At 39.3% G+C, this 13076-nt stretch overlaps 3 protein-coding genes across 8 annotated transcripts; 2 read left to right on the forward strand and 1 right to left on the reverse strand.

The window, feature by feature from the left end:
• The first annotated feature begins 88 nt into the window (after positions 1-88).
• Positions 89-1523, forward strand: LOC104442093. The gene is made up of 2 exons (XM_039311228.1): positions 89-457; positions 1171-1523. Exons 1-2 carry the CDS (start codon positions 341-343, stop codon positions 1252-1254), a joined length of 201 nt encoding a protein of 66 aa, XP_039167162.1. The 5' UTR covers positions 89-340; the 3' UTR covers positions 1255-1523.
• Positions 1524-1883: 360 nt separating this feature from the next.
• On the reverse strand, positions 1884-6003 carry LOC104442094 (riboflavin biosynthesis protein PYRD, chloroplastic). 6 transcript variants are annotated; one of them, XM_010055398.3, is made up of 5 exons: positions 5921-6003; positions 5647-5793; positions 3757-4387; positions 2908-3206; positions 1884-2720 (listed from the first exon to the last, which is right to left on the reverse strand). In XM_010055398.3, the coding sequence occupies exons 3-5, from the start codon at positions 4135-4137 to the stop codon at positions 2114-2116; spliced, it is 1287 nt and encodes a 428-aa protein (XP_010053700.2). In that variant the 5' UTR covers positions 4138-4387; positions 5647-5793; positions 5921-6003; the 3' UTR covers positions 1884-2113. The 6 variants fall into 6 exon arrangements, with proteins under 6 accessions (XP_010053700.2, XP_018727913.2, XP_018727912.2 ...); XM_018872368.2 differs by lacking the exon at positions 5647-5793 and having other exon boundaries at positions 3757-4366; positions 5794-6001; XM_018872367.2 differs by lacking the exon at positions 5647-5793 and having other exon boundaries at positions 5794-6001.
• A 4173-nt stretch (positions 6004-10176) lies between these two features.
• Positions 10177-12217, forward strand: LOC104442096. The gene is made up of 2 exons (XM_010055400.3): positions 10177-10555; positions 11757-12217. The coding sequence occupies exons 1-2, from the start codon at positions 10297-10299 to the stop codon at positions 11969-11971; spliced, it is 474 nt and encodes a 157-aa protein (XP_010053702.2). The 5' UTR covers positions 10177-10296; the 3' UTR covers positions 11972-12217.
• Positions 12218-13076: the final 859 nt, after the last annotated feature.

Raw genomic sequence — 13076 nt, forward strand, 5'->3', positions numbered from 1 at the left:
CATTCTATGCTTTTGACTTAATAAGCATTTCGTTGAACCCTTTCAAGTTAAACGCTTTTGAATTTCCTCAGATGCATTTCCCCCAAATTGAACCAAATCGATGTAAATCTATCATCACAAATCAGAGGGTGATGAAAAGAAAAAGTGTAGTGGCAATTTGAAATCAGTATATTTTCTTGTAACATAAGTAAATCACTAAAAAAGGTTCACTCCGTCCAATCTTCCAACACCTTCTTCTTCTTCTTCCTTCTTCTGCTTGTCCACTCCACCCCAATCGCCGTTATTTCTCCTCCTCTTCCCGACGGTTCACGAGAGCAGGCGGTTTCTCTCCAGCACGAAGATGATGAACCCCAGGACGGACAAGCTCGTGAGGAGGACGACCATGGTGGCCACCATCACCGCCGCCTACTTTCTCTTGACGGCTGACTACGGCCCCGAGCCCAACGCCCTCGATCCCGTCAGTCCCTTCTTCGTCTCGTCTTCTTAATCCTTTGTGTTTTTTGGGTTCTGTTTCTTTTTTTCCATGAATTTCGTTTCTTTTTGGGTGCCGAAGGAGTGTGGGGTGCGAAAGTTGCCGACTTTGCGAAGAGCTGTACGAAATTTCTGAACTTGCGATGCGACGTGAACGATTTTTGGGGGAATTTCTGGTGGGCAAGGTTTGAATTACGGGCTGGGATCGGAGACTGTGACTGTTTGATCCGTCACGCTGGTTGATTGGTTTCTGCGCGCGTAATGTTATCATGGGCTGCTGTTTCGTCTGTTTGAGGTGGTGGTGGGGATGGATGTCTTTGAGAATTTAAGATGTTCCCTCTCCGTTAAGTGAGTGGCACTGTCCGTTTGTAATTCTCACAGCATAGATTCCGATTCGTGCTTCGTCTGAGGCAGAAGCTAATTGCTGGGAACTTCTGATGCGTATCGAGGTTCTGACTTTGTAATTTGTCTATCTCAAGCAAATCTTTCTTCTTGCTTTTGCTGCTGTGCTGCAATTGGATAAAAACGCATAGTATGTATCCTGTGCGAAAGTTGTTAATGGGTACGAGGCGGTGTTGTGACATCCTCTTTCTGCTTGTAGTGATTTGACATAGAAATTGTTGTTTTTACCTGTCCTTTATACCTTACTCTTGGATTGATTACGTGGTGTTCATTGATCTGAGATGTCTTCATTCCCAGATTAAGAAGGCGATACTATCGGCCGAGAATCGTGTGAAAGGTTTTGTTTTTGGATCGAGTGAGAAACCTCGAGAGAGCCAGTAGGGGAACTTGGCGGGCTCCAGGGATTCACCAAAAGAACAACCATGATCCTGTTGCTGTGCTCACTTCATACAGAATTATTCTGTCTTGACTCTTAGAGCTGCCCAGCCTTTGCTATATGGTTTAAGCACGATATCACAGTTTTTGTGTGTTTTGTGATTAATCTGATGTATATACCATGGGTGACTAGTCCAGTTATGCGAATGTAAGAAACCTTGAGTATGGAATTTGACATGGAGGTTTTTTCAATTGAGTTTCTTCAACTCTCGCCATCCCAATTTCCGTTCTGGATGAATTATCGTGTTTCTTTTTTTTTTTCTTTTTTTTTTAATATCGTGTTCGCTATGTGCTTTTATGCTATTGCTAATCTCTCTCAAGCATTTACTCAAGTAGTCCCAGCCCAGGAATCGAGCATTTTGATTTTACATGCATTGAATCTTAAAGTAGGAAAAGTGAGCAGGATGGCAGTGGTTTGAGCTGCATATGGACCTTGCTGCTGTCTGTGGTGGAACCTTCCTGTGTCATTCTTCTTTTTTGATCCAAGGTTCGTTGTTAGAGAAGTTTATGAGCGAATAACTGTAATCTTGTCAACGTATGGTTGAAGATTGGGAAAAATTCAAAGCATTTCCAGGTCATGAAAGAGCTCCCCGGTATTTATAAAAGTCAGATACACGTCTCCTCATCTATCTTATCCAATAAAAAACTGTCATAATAATCCATTTATGAATTGCAAACATCAGGTACTTCGAAAGAGCCAGCTACATAATATTTCTCAGGAATGAAGCAAATGTCACCGTTTATTTCAATGCACAGCATCTCGCACAAAGTCACATAGTCAATTGCCTTGATCGAGTTGCTTCTGCTAAAGATGACCCTCCAATATGATGCTCTTATTGTACATCTTGGGTCGCAAGTTCTTTATTTTGTGTACTTCCGCCATGTTCAAAGGGAAACGTGCATTTCTGTCATTTCTTTCGCACCATAGAGGCAACACTTCGACCAAAATCTTCTGCAGCAGATTCTGCTCAACACTCTCCTTGACAAGCTCTTCGAAGTCATATGCATTCCCTGTGAAGTCTAACAAAACACTGCACATACCTTGACGTTTACAGTAGTCCAAGATGGCATCCATATTTATCTTATCTAAAATAACTGTCTCGACTCCTTCAAGAGACCCTTTTGATTCCACACCACTCTCTTTGTCTGTAAATATAATAAGCTTGGAATTTACTCCTGCAGCGAGACCTGGGACATCAAGTGTGGCATTGGAACTTCTTGCTACTACTATCCGAAGAGGTTGATTGGCACCAGGTTCTTGGGAAGTGGGCAGTGACAATTTATCAGATAATGAGGTTGACGAGAGGATGACTGCATCATATTCCTGCAGTAACTTGGAGTAGTACCCACCAGAGTCAGTGGCTCCTTCACCAAGATGATCTGAGACTTGGCCGTTAAGGGAGATGGAGTACCTAGAAGTTATAAAAAGGGCATTTAGTCAAATTAACCTGTGAACTTGAAACTATTTCAGCTGCTCGATTCAAACAGTTCAATTCCTGTATAGATTAAAAACACATTCTCCCTTGTGCATGTGAATTGGTGCATCTTAAATTCTGATGACATGCATGAACAAAGATCAATATTTACTGAATCAACCACCTGAGAGCAAGAAGAGGCTTCTTAGTGAGCATCAGATGTAAAAAGGCCTCATTGAGACTCTTGCATAGTGCTTCCTCCACCCCAACAGTCACCTCGATCCCCGCAGCTCTTAATCTATCAATACCTTTTGAAGCCACGAGTGGATTAGGATCTACCATCCCAACTACCACCTTTCTTACTTTCGCTTTGATCAGTGCCTCTGTACACGGTGGAGTCCTTCCAAAATGATTACATGGTTCCAAGCTCACGTAAGCAGTTGCATTCTCCGCCAAATCACCAGCATCTCTCAAAGCAAACACCTGCACATGGGCATTGTGATGCAACCTAGTTTGTAAGATAAGAAGATAAGACTTTAAAATTTCATAAACTAAATCATGGATTCACAATTTTATTTATTCTATAGAATACTGGGAAAGATACAAAATTATATTGTTCTGCAGAGAACTTATTTAAGTTTCTTCTCAATACTAGCTGGCAAGCCGGAACCATGTCACTGTTCAACTTTAGAACAGCAACAGAGAAATGCCCATCATCAATTAAAATGTGAACAAGCAGCATCAGTGTCTTAAGGTCCTCAGCTGTGACCTAGGTGAAGTCACGGTAGAGCTAAACTCCAGCCCAAGGAGAGCTGCCCTGTATTACCGTCATCTAGTTGGAAGGTTGGGGGTTGAAGCTCCGAGCCTAGTGGTCACACTGGCACTGCCCCTGCACCATCTTCTCCAGCCAGCTAAAGAAACCAATGAAAACACAATGCAATGTCCTCCAGAAGGAGGAAAAGTGAAGTTTTATTCCACCTAGTTATTAAGCAACTAAAGATGGAGCGTGAAAACATGAGCTAATGTAACTGACCTCAGCATGAGGCTGACCAGCTTTGGGATGGAATCCTTCGCCAACAATCTTCCCATCCTTGACAATTACGCATCCCACCAAAGGATTGGGACTTGTACAGCCAATCGCTGTCCTTGCAAGCTCCACACACCTCCTCATGTAAAAACTGTCATCATGTTCTGCCATTCCACAACAGACTCTAACTGAACAGCTGCGTTTTCCCAAACTAATGAGTGGCCTAGAGAACTTTCCAGATGATGTGTACAAACTAGGAACTGAACCTGAGTTGTATCCAGGTTTGATGGGTTGATGCCATGGTAAAACAGAAGTCAAGAAATGTGCAGAAGGTGGCGAATTGGATGGAGTGAGGGGATTAGGAAAAGACAGTTTTAAGAACTGCATATTATATTCTTCCTCTGAATATGGCGAGATGAGAACAAAATTTAGAGGCAGGTCTAGGGGAATAAAGTTAACATAGGGTCATAAAGCAGTGTCTTCTTTGTTGGACTCTTCTAAAGAAGCTGTATACAAATATGGGATCTCTGATCAGAAGCAGATATAATCGGGTGAATTAGGCTCAGATATGGACCAACTCAGATAAACCACCACCCATGGTATAACCTGGTATAACCTGATTTAAGCCCAAACAGACCTGTATAAGAAAACATGACACTGCTGAAGTGCTAGATCATGTTGTTATGATATTAGTGCAGTATTAAGGAGAATCACCGATCCAAACAATTGAAAGAGTAGCTGCGAATGTGTTGTTTCCAAAAATTTGACAATGACAAAAACAAATAGAACTGAAAGAGCTAATCCACGAGGGCGCTTGGTTAGATGTGGGATTATTAAGTAACCAAAACATTCGCTAGCTTTCACTAAGCAAATTATCCTTTATGATCGAAGGAAACTGTGTGAGAATGCAAGCAAAAAGCTATGCATTGTGATGTGCAGTACCTAAGTTTCCTTTTTCATTTTTCCAATTCATATGATAGGCAAATTTGCAAATGCGTGCATCTACTGGACACGTGCCAAGGTAATTTGTTTCAGAAATCATCCAAAAGCATGGCTCTCCTGCCTGGAGACATTATTTTGGTTTTCAAATTGCAAAAAAGGCAGCCCCACATAAAGTTGAGCAATTCAACCGCTGGTCCTTATTAAAGATGGAGGCCATGTTAGCGACATTATCTTGGCATTTAAACTCATTATCAACGGGTTACCATTTGTCAAATACACAAGCCTCGTTCACAAACTACACATGGATCTTTCTCCAAATCTGTCCAAACATCATATCCAAAAATCATGAAATATGGTTGTCCTCGAGCTCAGTCGCGGCTCCTCTTTCACCTTACGTAACTTTCAAGCTCAGGCAGTTTTAACTTTGAAAAAAATGTTCAGCTAAGCAGCTTTGGCAAACCATCACATGGTTAACATAATTGTCCGTGAATGTTTGCCAGTCAAATCATCAAACAGCATACGTGCGTAAGTACACTAACGTCTCCACCACAGAAGTGGCAAACCATCACACGGGTAACATAATTGTTCAAGATTCTTTGCCGGGCATTCCATCAAACAGCACGCGCGCGTAGGTACACTCACCTCCCTAGCACAGAAGTGGCAAACCATCAAATGGCCAACACAATTGTCAAGATTCTTTGCCGGGCATTCCATCAAACAGTATGCGTGCGTAAGAACACTCCAACCACTCTACCACAGAAGTGGCAAACCATGACATGGCCAGCATAATCGTTCAAGATTCTTTGCCGGGCATTCCATCAGACAGCATGCGTGCGTAAGTACACTCCAACCTCTCTACCCCAGAAGGGGCAAACCATCACATGGCCAACATAATCGTTCAAGATTCTTTGCCGGGCATTCCATCAAACAGTACGCGTGCGTAAGTACACTAACCTCTCGACCACATAAGAAGAACATCAAAAGCAACCCATCCTCTGTCTACTACGCATCGCCGCGTCGTCAAAGGGAGGAGTAATGCACGCCGCGAAAAGCAGGAGCTCAGCGGATAAGAGAAGGGTACGAAAGGGGAAAAGCGAGCACCTTGCAAAACGAACGAACCGATTTCAAATTTCTTCACCACAATGAAGAACGAGGACGAGAGACGAGAGAGTGAACTCTGCAACCAATCTGACTATTCCAGCCATCGCCGACCAAGCACGCGACATACCCTCGAGACCCTTCACGACGAATCGACGACACGTTCATTTAACCCCAAGAATCAAGAGGACACGATCGGAACTAAGCCTTCTATGGCCGAAATTCGATTTTCTTAAATTTAAGCCCTAAAAAATTTAATTTAATACAACAAAAGGATACTAAAACAAATATATAACAATAGCCATACAACGATTTGCATCGAACATCAATCAAGTAATTCAAAAATTCTAAAAAATTTCATGCATAAACCTTAGAATTTCAAATTCAAAATTCTCTCTCAATTCTCAACCTTATATATCGTTGGAAAGATCTCAACATGTAGAACAAAAGCCTATATTACGAGATTAATTAAGCAAAAAAATATACATGAAAAAAAATAATGCCCATATTCGGCTCAAAGAGGAGGATTTCGAATTTGTCCAAAAAAAAAAAAAATTTAGGTTCTACAATCATATACAATAAGCTCCCATACCACATGTAGAAAATTATTCTCGTAAATAATTAATCTTTTCATAACAAACGGATCCATACATGATTGTAAAACACCAAAATCAATAAATATAGCGGAATTAAAGCGTACTTGTTTAAGCCATTGCTTCACTTGAAGAAAATTAGATGACTCGATAATTAGGGATGCATTCGGAATACCACATCTTCCTAGCACTACAACCTATTTCAATATAATGACTTTTAATGGGATTAAAGAATCGATAGCTATAACCTACCTTTTTATGGCTAGAGAACCTAAGAAACCCTAATCAACAGCGTGTCAACTGCGGGCTTTCCATTACGGGCTTCAATCAAACATAATTGTCTACACTTTCTTTGCTCAACTAGGCCCGTTAACAATAGATGCCATTACCCAATTCAATCAAATCACTTTAGGGTTTAACAAATATTGGAATATTCATTAACCCAATTATTTAAAATAGAAATCAATTAATTAATGTAAGCCCATATTATAGGAAATTTCCAACATGCTCATGTTAGAAAAAATTGATTTTATGATATTTGATTATGAGTAAGTCCACTAAAGGCAGGTTGCATCTTTGAAAATGATACTTATATTGCGCTTAGTATTATTTATCTTTTTGGGAATAATTTCTATTTAAAAATAGTTTTTTTCTATTCTAATTCCCTATACGAGTTTTTAAGTAGAAAACGAGTTTGGTAACTACATAGAATTTCTATTATTGAAACAATAAAAGAACAAAAATGTGTTTAGCACGACTTTAAAAATTTATATCCTCAATTTTTTTTATTTAATTATAAAGAGACTTAATGTTTCATGTTTAGATAATATTGGACTTTTGTAATGAGAAAATTACCTAAGAAAATCCAACATGATAATAAGTCAAAGATGGATGGCTGGAAATAGTAAAGAGTTTTGTTTATTTAAATAAATCTTTGGACATCACAATAAATAGATATATAAATCTTTTGAGAAAAAGAGCAAACATTGCTTGAAGTCAATGACTTTTGCAACCTAGTGTTGTCTTTAAAAGAAAACAATATTAAAAAATCCACATAGTAAAGCCCTAAAAACTTATTCAATTTTGAATCCAATTTTCATTGAAAAATAATAATTTCATATTTTTTTATGTTAAACTAATTCTAAACTAAAGTTAACATTAAAATCTAGTTAAACTACTCATAATATAATTTCTAAAATTTTCCTTTTTTTAATTTATTTAACCACTGATGGTTCGCCCCAGTGGCCACCATTCCAACTTGGAAGGGGGAGGTGATGGGTTCAAATCCCCACCTTCTCGGAGGATTGGGGTGGGAACGGTTTCATTTCAAGTAGGTTTCGACTCCCACGCCCGCAAGGAGCAAGGCAAAAGTCCGAGAGTGAGTGTTAGAGTAGGATTAGAGTATAACCAACAAAAAAAAAGAAAAAAAATAGGGTCAGGAGACCAAACCTTATGTCAATTGTGTAAAGACTAGCATTAAGTTATGTTGAGCTTGTTTTTCTCATATTAACTTATTTCTTTTTCTTTTTTTTCCGAAGAACAAAGAAGTAAGTTATTTCTATTTTTTATTTGTGTTCTAAATCTATTCCATGATCATCGATCTATTTCGAGAAATAAAAAAATTAGCTAACATTATCAAACAGATTTATGTTCTTTTTATGTTTCAAAATAAAAAATAGAGAAACAAAAACGTTACCAAATCAAGTCGAGTTGTAATGACAAACATCTTATTTATATATTACAAAAAACCATAAATTGGGGATTCGATCCCTCCGTGTTTGAATCGGCTATATCTTCCTAACACCCCTCCATTCTTTGCCTTTTGATTGAGGGTCGGCGGTTTGGTTTGTGGTAGTTTGTAGTGCCGTGGGTTGTTTTTTTTTTTTTTTTTTGGGTTGTTTAGCTTGTTCTTTTTGCCTTTGTTCTTTTGATTTGGCTCCCTCTCACTCTCCTTGTTTTCCCGCAGCTAGAGTGTGAGTTTTGGCTCCGAATTTTTGTATATTTGTCATTTGCTTAATATATTCTTATCCTTTACCAAAAAAAAAAAAAAAACCCCCATAAATTAGTGATAAATTTATCCAAGACTTATTTTTTGATTACGAAAAATTTCAAAATAGTATGTTTATGACAAATTTATCTTAAATAATAACAAAAAAATCTAAACCAAGTACACATGTGATAAATTATTCAAATTTATTTTTTTACTACCAAAACCCCAAATTGATATATTTGTGTATATTAAATTAGATTAATACAATAAAAAACTAGAAAACTGTACAATTATGACAAATGAAAAAAAAAACCTAAAATTATATACTAATCAATTATCACGTATTATCCGAAATAAAATTTAACGGAAATTAATAGATGGCAAGACAAGTGTACCGGTTTTGGATTTTTTGCAATCAAAAAATTAGTTTAAGATAAATTTGTCAAAAATGCACTAGTTTAAAGTTTTTTGTGATATTCATTGAAATAACATAAATTACAACGAAATGATGAAATCATATTTGTAAAGCATTATACATGAACATTTTTTTTTTTTCTGGAATGAGAAGAACGGCCATTAGCTAAATATATTATGGAGATGGTAGAAAGAATTTATGCGAAAAACATATAAGAATCATCTAGAGGAAAAAAGAAAGAAAGTAAATGATGAGAGAGAGAGAGGCAATAAATGTATAAAGATAGATTCTTCTCACCTAGATACAACACAAGAATGGATTATACTTAACAAATTAAAAGTTTAAGGACTACGTTGCATAAAAGGCAAAAGTTAACAAATTATGTGTATCATTATCCTAAACAATAAATGAAGATAATGATTTAGGAAGATGAAATAAATGATCTTTGAACTTTTACTCGATGTGCAATATCATCTTTAATTTATTTGATATGGCCAATAAACTTTTGGTACATGTTCAAATTCACTTATTTGAATATTTAGCATAAATTAATGGGTTATATCAAACATATTAAAAGTTCGGAGAATAAATTAAAAGTTAATGGATCATTTATGTCATAATCCCTAATGATTTTCTTATTGGAAGTTGGTTTCTTCAATTTGAACTTGTTTTCAATTCATGAGATTGAGTAATTTTCCATAGTTCAAATGCAAATAAGTCTAAAAATAATTTCCCAAAAACAATTCCATTTGATTAGGCTTGTTTGGTAACCAGCCAAATATTGCCTAATTCTATTATTTTGTTCCTAGGAATAAAAAAAATAAAATAGAAATCTCTATCTCGTATTTTTTTTTTTTTGATTTTAGAAATAGATTTGGAATATAATAAAAAAATAGAAAAAAGTTATTTATTTGTTTCAGAGAACAACTCCAAAATCAAATCCATTTTATTTTTTTTCCTTTTTTCTTTTTTTCTTTCCTTCTTTCTTTGTTCGGCGACCTTGCTGGCCAAAGGAAGAAAGAGAACAAGAAAAGGAAAACATGAAATGGAAAAAATAAGAAGAGAAAAATATAATAAAATTATTTTAAAATTTTTAAAAAATTCTAAATCATAAAAAGAATTAGAAATCCTACTAAATCCATTTCTATCACAAGAATAAAACTTTTGCATAGTTTTCAAATATTTTTAAATGCTAAAAAATTCATTAATGGAATAAAAAAATCATTTTTAAAGAGAAATTATTCTCACGAACATAATAATGATTATCAAATAGGCTTTTACGCCCTTGTAATTCGGGCTCCAGAAAGGTTCGACCCGACCCGACCCGACCCGATTCGGCCCATCCGCCCTGCACCGGTTCCTGTGGTGTTCCTCGCCGACCAGCGAGAGTGCCGCCATATCCGTCCTCAAAAGTTTCAAAATTTCCAACCTTCGATCCAAGATCCGGAAGCTCAAGATCAACCCACAAATCTAGCCCTCTTCCCCACGCCACTTCCTCCTTCGATCCCATGGCGATGAACAGCGTTCGAGCCCTGGAAGCTCCGGCGTCCGCCGAAACCCCCGGAGACGCCGCCGCCGACGCAGGGGACGCGTCGGAGGAGGAAATCGAGAGGCTGGATTCCGACGTGTCGGAGATGGCCGAGAAGATCCTCCATTACCGCGCGAGTCTCCCCGACCAGCTCAAGCAGGCCCTCGATCTGCTCAAATCCGCCGAGCGATTCGACTTCGCCGGTCCCCCGCCCGGAACTTCGGCGGATTCCGACCGAGGTACGTAACCGACCGCGCTTCGATTCCGGATGTCTCTGTCCTTTTCCTCGGGACCACGACGCGACTTTGGTCTGCGTTGAGGTGAGGAGGCTGTGATTGTGGCGGTCCAAAAGAAATGCGGTAGAAGCAGGAGGTGTACGCAGTGGGGGAGACTTCGAATTTGAACTTAGCGTCTCAACTGCGTGCCTTTTATCAGTGCCTGTCGGGATTCTTCTGCTATGGTTTTTAACCCCCTATACTGCTTGATTCTATTGTGTCAACTTGAAAATTGCTGTTCAAACGAAGATGCCTTAGGGTTTATGTGATGCCGGGCAAGGTTTCTTTTTGTGGCGTTTGAGTAGGATTTGCTGATTGTTGTTGTTGTTGTTGTTAGGTTTTGCTCATTGTTGTGTTATTAATTCACCAGGTCTAAAGCATATAGAGGAGATCAAACGTCGTATGCGATGCGGAACTGTTTTATGTCATATACTAGTTGTAGCTGTAGAATGTGTAGGAGGAAGAGGATCTCCTGGTGCCAAACATTAGGATGTGGGAGTTTTTTTATGGTTTTGGGAGGGGCAATTGAAAACCTTTTTTCCTTACCAATCATGATGCTGAAGCCTCGGGCGAGATGTGATTCGTCGTTGGTAGAATCATGGCTTAGCCCTGGTGTTTGTTCATCTGCCTCGTTTAGTCCAACTTTGCTAGGGGTAGCAACGGCAGCAATTGAGTCTAGTAAGAGCTGTTTGGTGGTATGAAGGGGTAAAAAGGGGGAACAGCAACCTGAATTTTCTTTGTTGGTCAGTGAAAATTCAGTGTTAGTGTTGTCTCGTTTTGTAATCTAGAGAATGGGGGATGTGATGGAGTGAGTCATGAAAGAGAACCTGCGGGCATGTTCAAAAGATCAAATTACTGGCTGTTAGGCGGAAGTTCTCCATGGAGATATTAGGTTTTGGAGTGATACTTCTTACCTTGTTCATAATTGGGAATTTACCATGAACTGACTAAAATTCTACACCTGACTCGGTGCTTGTCTCACAAAGACTGTCACAGAATTTTGTTATTGTCAGTGCAATGCTTGAGTACGCTCACTGTGCGAACTGTTTTTAAATGCTCTTCTCAATGTTTTGGTATGTTCCATGCCTGCATCATGTCGTATTGTACCAGTATCTTCCTTGCATTACTTCAGCTGAAGCTAGCATTGATTCTGAGGATTTTACAGGTGCAGCAGGAATGATGGCAGTGGTTGAAAGAGATGCAGAGATGTTGAAGAAGGTCCAGTTGCTTAGAGAGAAAACAGCGGTGAATGCCTCCATGGTGCCCATTCTCTTGAAGAGAATGAAAGACTGTATTTCGTTGATTGACAATTTGAGCACGCAAGAGCACAGCACCATTCGCATCCCCTCATCATTTAACAGAACAGGATCGACCAGCTGAAGTAGTAGCTAGCTCATTGATTTTGCAGCGCCGCTGTCTTGTACAGCTAGAGTCGATGTGTCGGGATTCCTCTCTGGGTTGTGATTATATCCTAATGGTCTGCTTTTCTACAAACGGTTACCAGCGAGTAGGAGCTTGTCTTTTCTGTTTCAAAAGTTTTCGCCTTGTCACCCTTTGCTGGACTCCCAGTCGGGGTTAACTTGTACAGCAAATTTAATTTGACATGTCGAGTGGTTCAAATTGGAAGATAGCTTCTAGGCAAAGTGCATTACATGTTTCCTCTCTGCGTGTAGTTCTTCAGATCTCATAGCATCTCTCTGCTGGAACTCTCGTCGGACTCGGCTCCTCTCTTTAACCAGTAACACAGTGACCTCCTCGTCTCTTGGCCTGAAAATAACTATCCCCCATCTGGCCAACTTACGCCATGAATGCTTGGCGCGAAAGAATTCACACGAAGGATGACCAGACTCCACGTCGGAATTCATCTGATTCAACGCAGGATGGTACACGACATGGAAGGAGATGGAGGGAGAATTGTCTTTCTGGGTCGGACGCTTCTTTGGTCTGCTGGTGGGCCTTTGGTTGGATCTTCAAGGCCAGTTTCCAACACGCATGAGCTGAGTTGGGCCCTTAATCCGAGCTCTATCCAGACCTTATACTTATAGATCCGAATATGCTCACCTCGGATTCGCCAGCGGACCCACGTATGTCAGACTGCTTTTATCGTATTACTCGACGGTAATCTCGTCTTCTGTTCCTAATTGAACGCTGCCCTGCAGATGAAACGATCACACCGACCAACCTTAAGACATGCATTAAGGGTTTTGCTAATTACGCTTAAACACGTGAATTCTCTGTCGGCTTCTCATAAAGTGTCTCGGATAATATTTTCACCGTTTCTCTTCATGTGAGAATCATGTTATCATTGGTACTTTCCTCTATAATTTATATAAATAGGAAAGGAACTCAGTTAAGACTAATGACCCGGGCACGTGCATACCGGTAGCGAAATCGTCCCGGGGTCGATGAACGAGGGATTCCGACTGAAAACGACGTCGTACCGGTCCCCCGGCCGAGCGAGCGGAACGTCTCACGTTCGTCAATT

This window comes from Eucalyptus grandis, chromosome 4 (genome assembly GCF_016545825.1).
Source record: "Eucalyptus grandis isolate ANBG69807.140 chromosome 4, ASM1654582v1, whole genome shotgun sequence".
Taxonomy (NCBI): Eukaryota; Viridiplantae; Streptophyta; class Magnoliopsida; order Myrtales; family Myrtaceae; genus Eucalyptus; species Eucalyptus grandis.

Bases quoted from the DNA above. Each gene is read 5' to 3' on its own strand.
- LOC104442096 (XM_010055400.3), top strand. From the start codon at position 10,297: ATGGCGATGAACAGCGTTCGAGCCCTGGAAGCTCCGGCGTCCGCCGAA. The intron at 10,556-11,756 runs GTACGTAACCGA...AGGATTTTACAG, and splicing joins TTCGGCGGATTCCGACCGAG to GTGCAGCAGGAATGATGGCA.
- LOC104442094 (XM_010055398.3), bottom strand. From the start codon at position 4,137: ATGCAGTTCTTAAAACTGTCTTTTCCTAATCCCCTCACTCCATCCAAT. The intron at 3,207-3,756 runs GTCAGTTACATT...GCCCATGTGCAG, and splicing joins CTGGTCAGCCTCATGCTGAG to GTGTTTGCTTTGAGAGATGC. The intron at 2,721-2,907 runs GTGGTTGATTCA...TATAACTTCTAG, and splicing joins AAGCCTCTTCTTGCTCTCAG to GTACTCCATCTCCCTTAACG.
- LOC104442093 (XM_039311228.1), top strand. From the start codon at position 341: ATGATGAACCCCAGGACGGACAAGCTCGTGAGGAGGACGACCATGGTG. The intron at 458-1,170 runs GTCAGTCCCTTC...CTTCATTCCCAG, and splicing joins AGCCCAACGCCCTCGATCCC to ATTAAGAAGGCGATACTATC.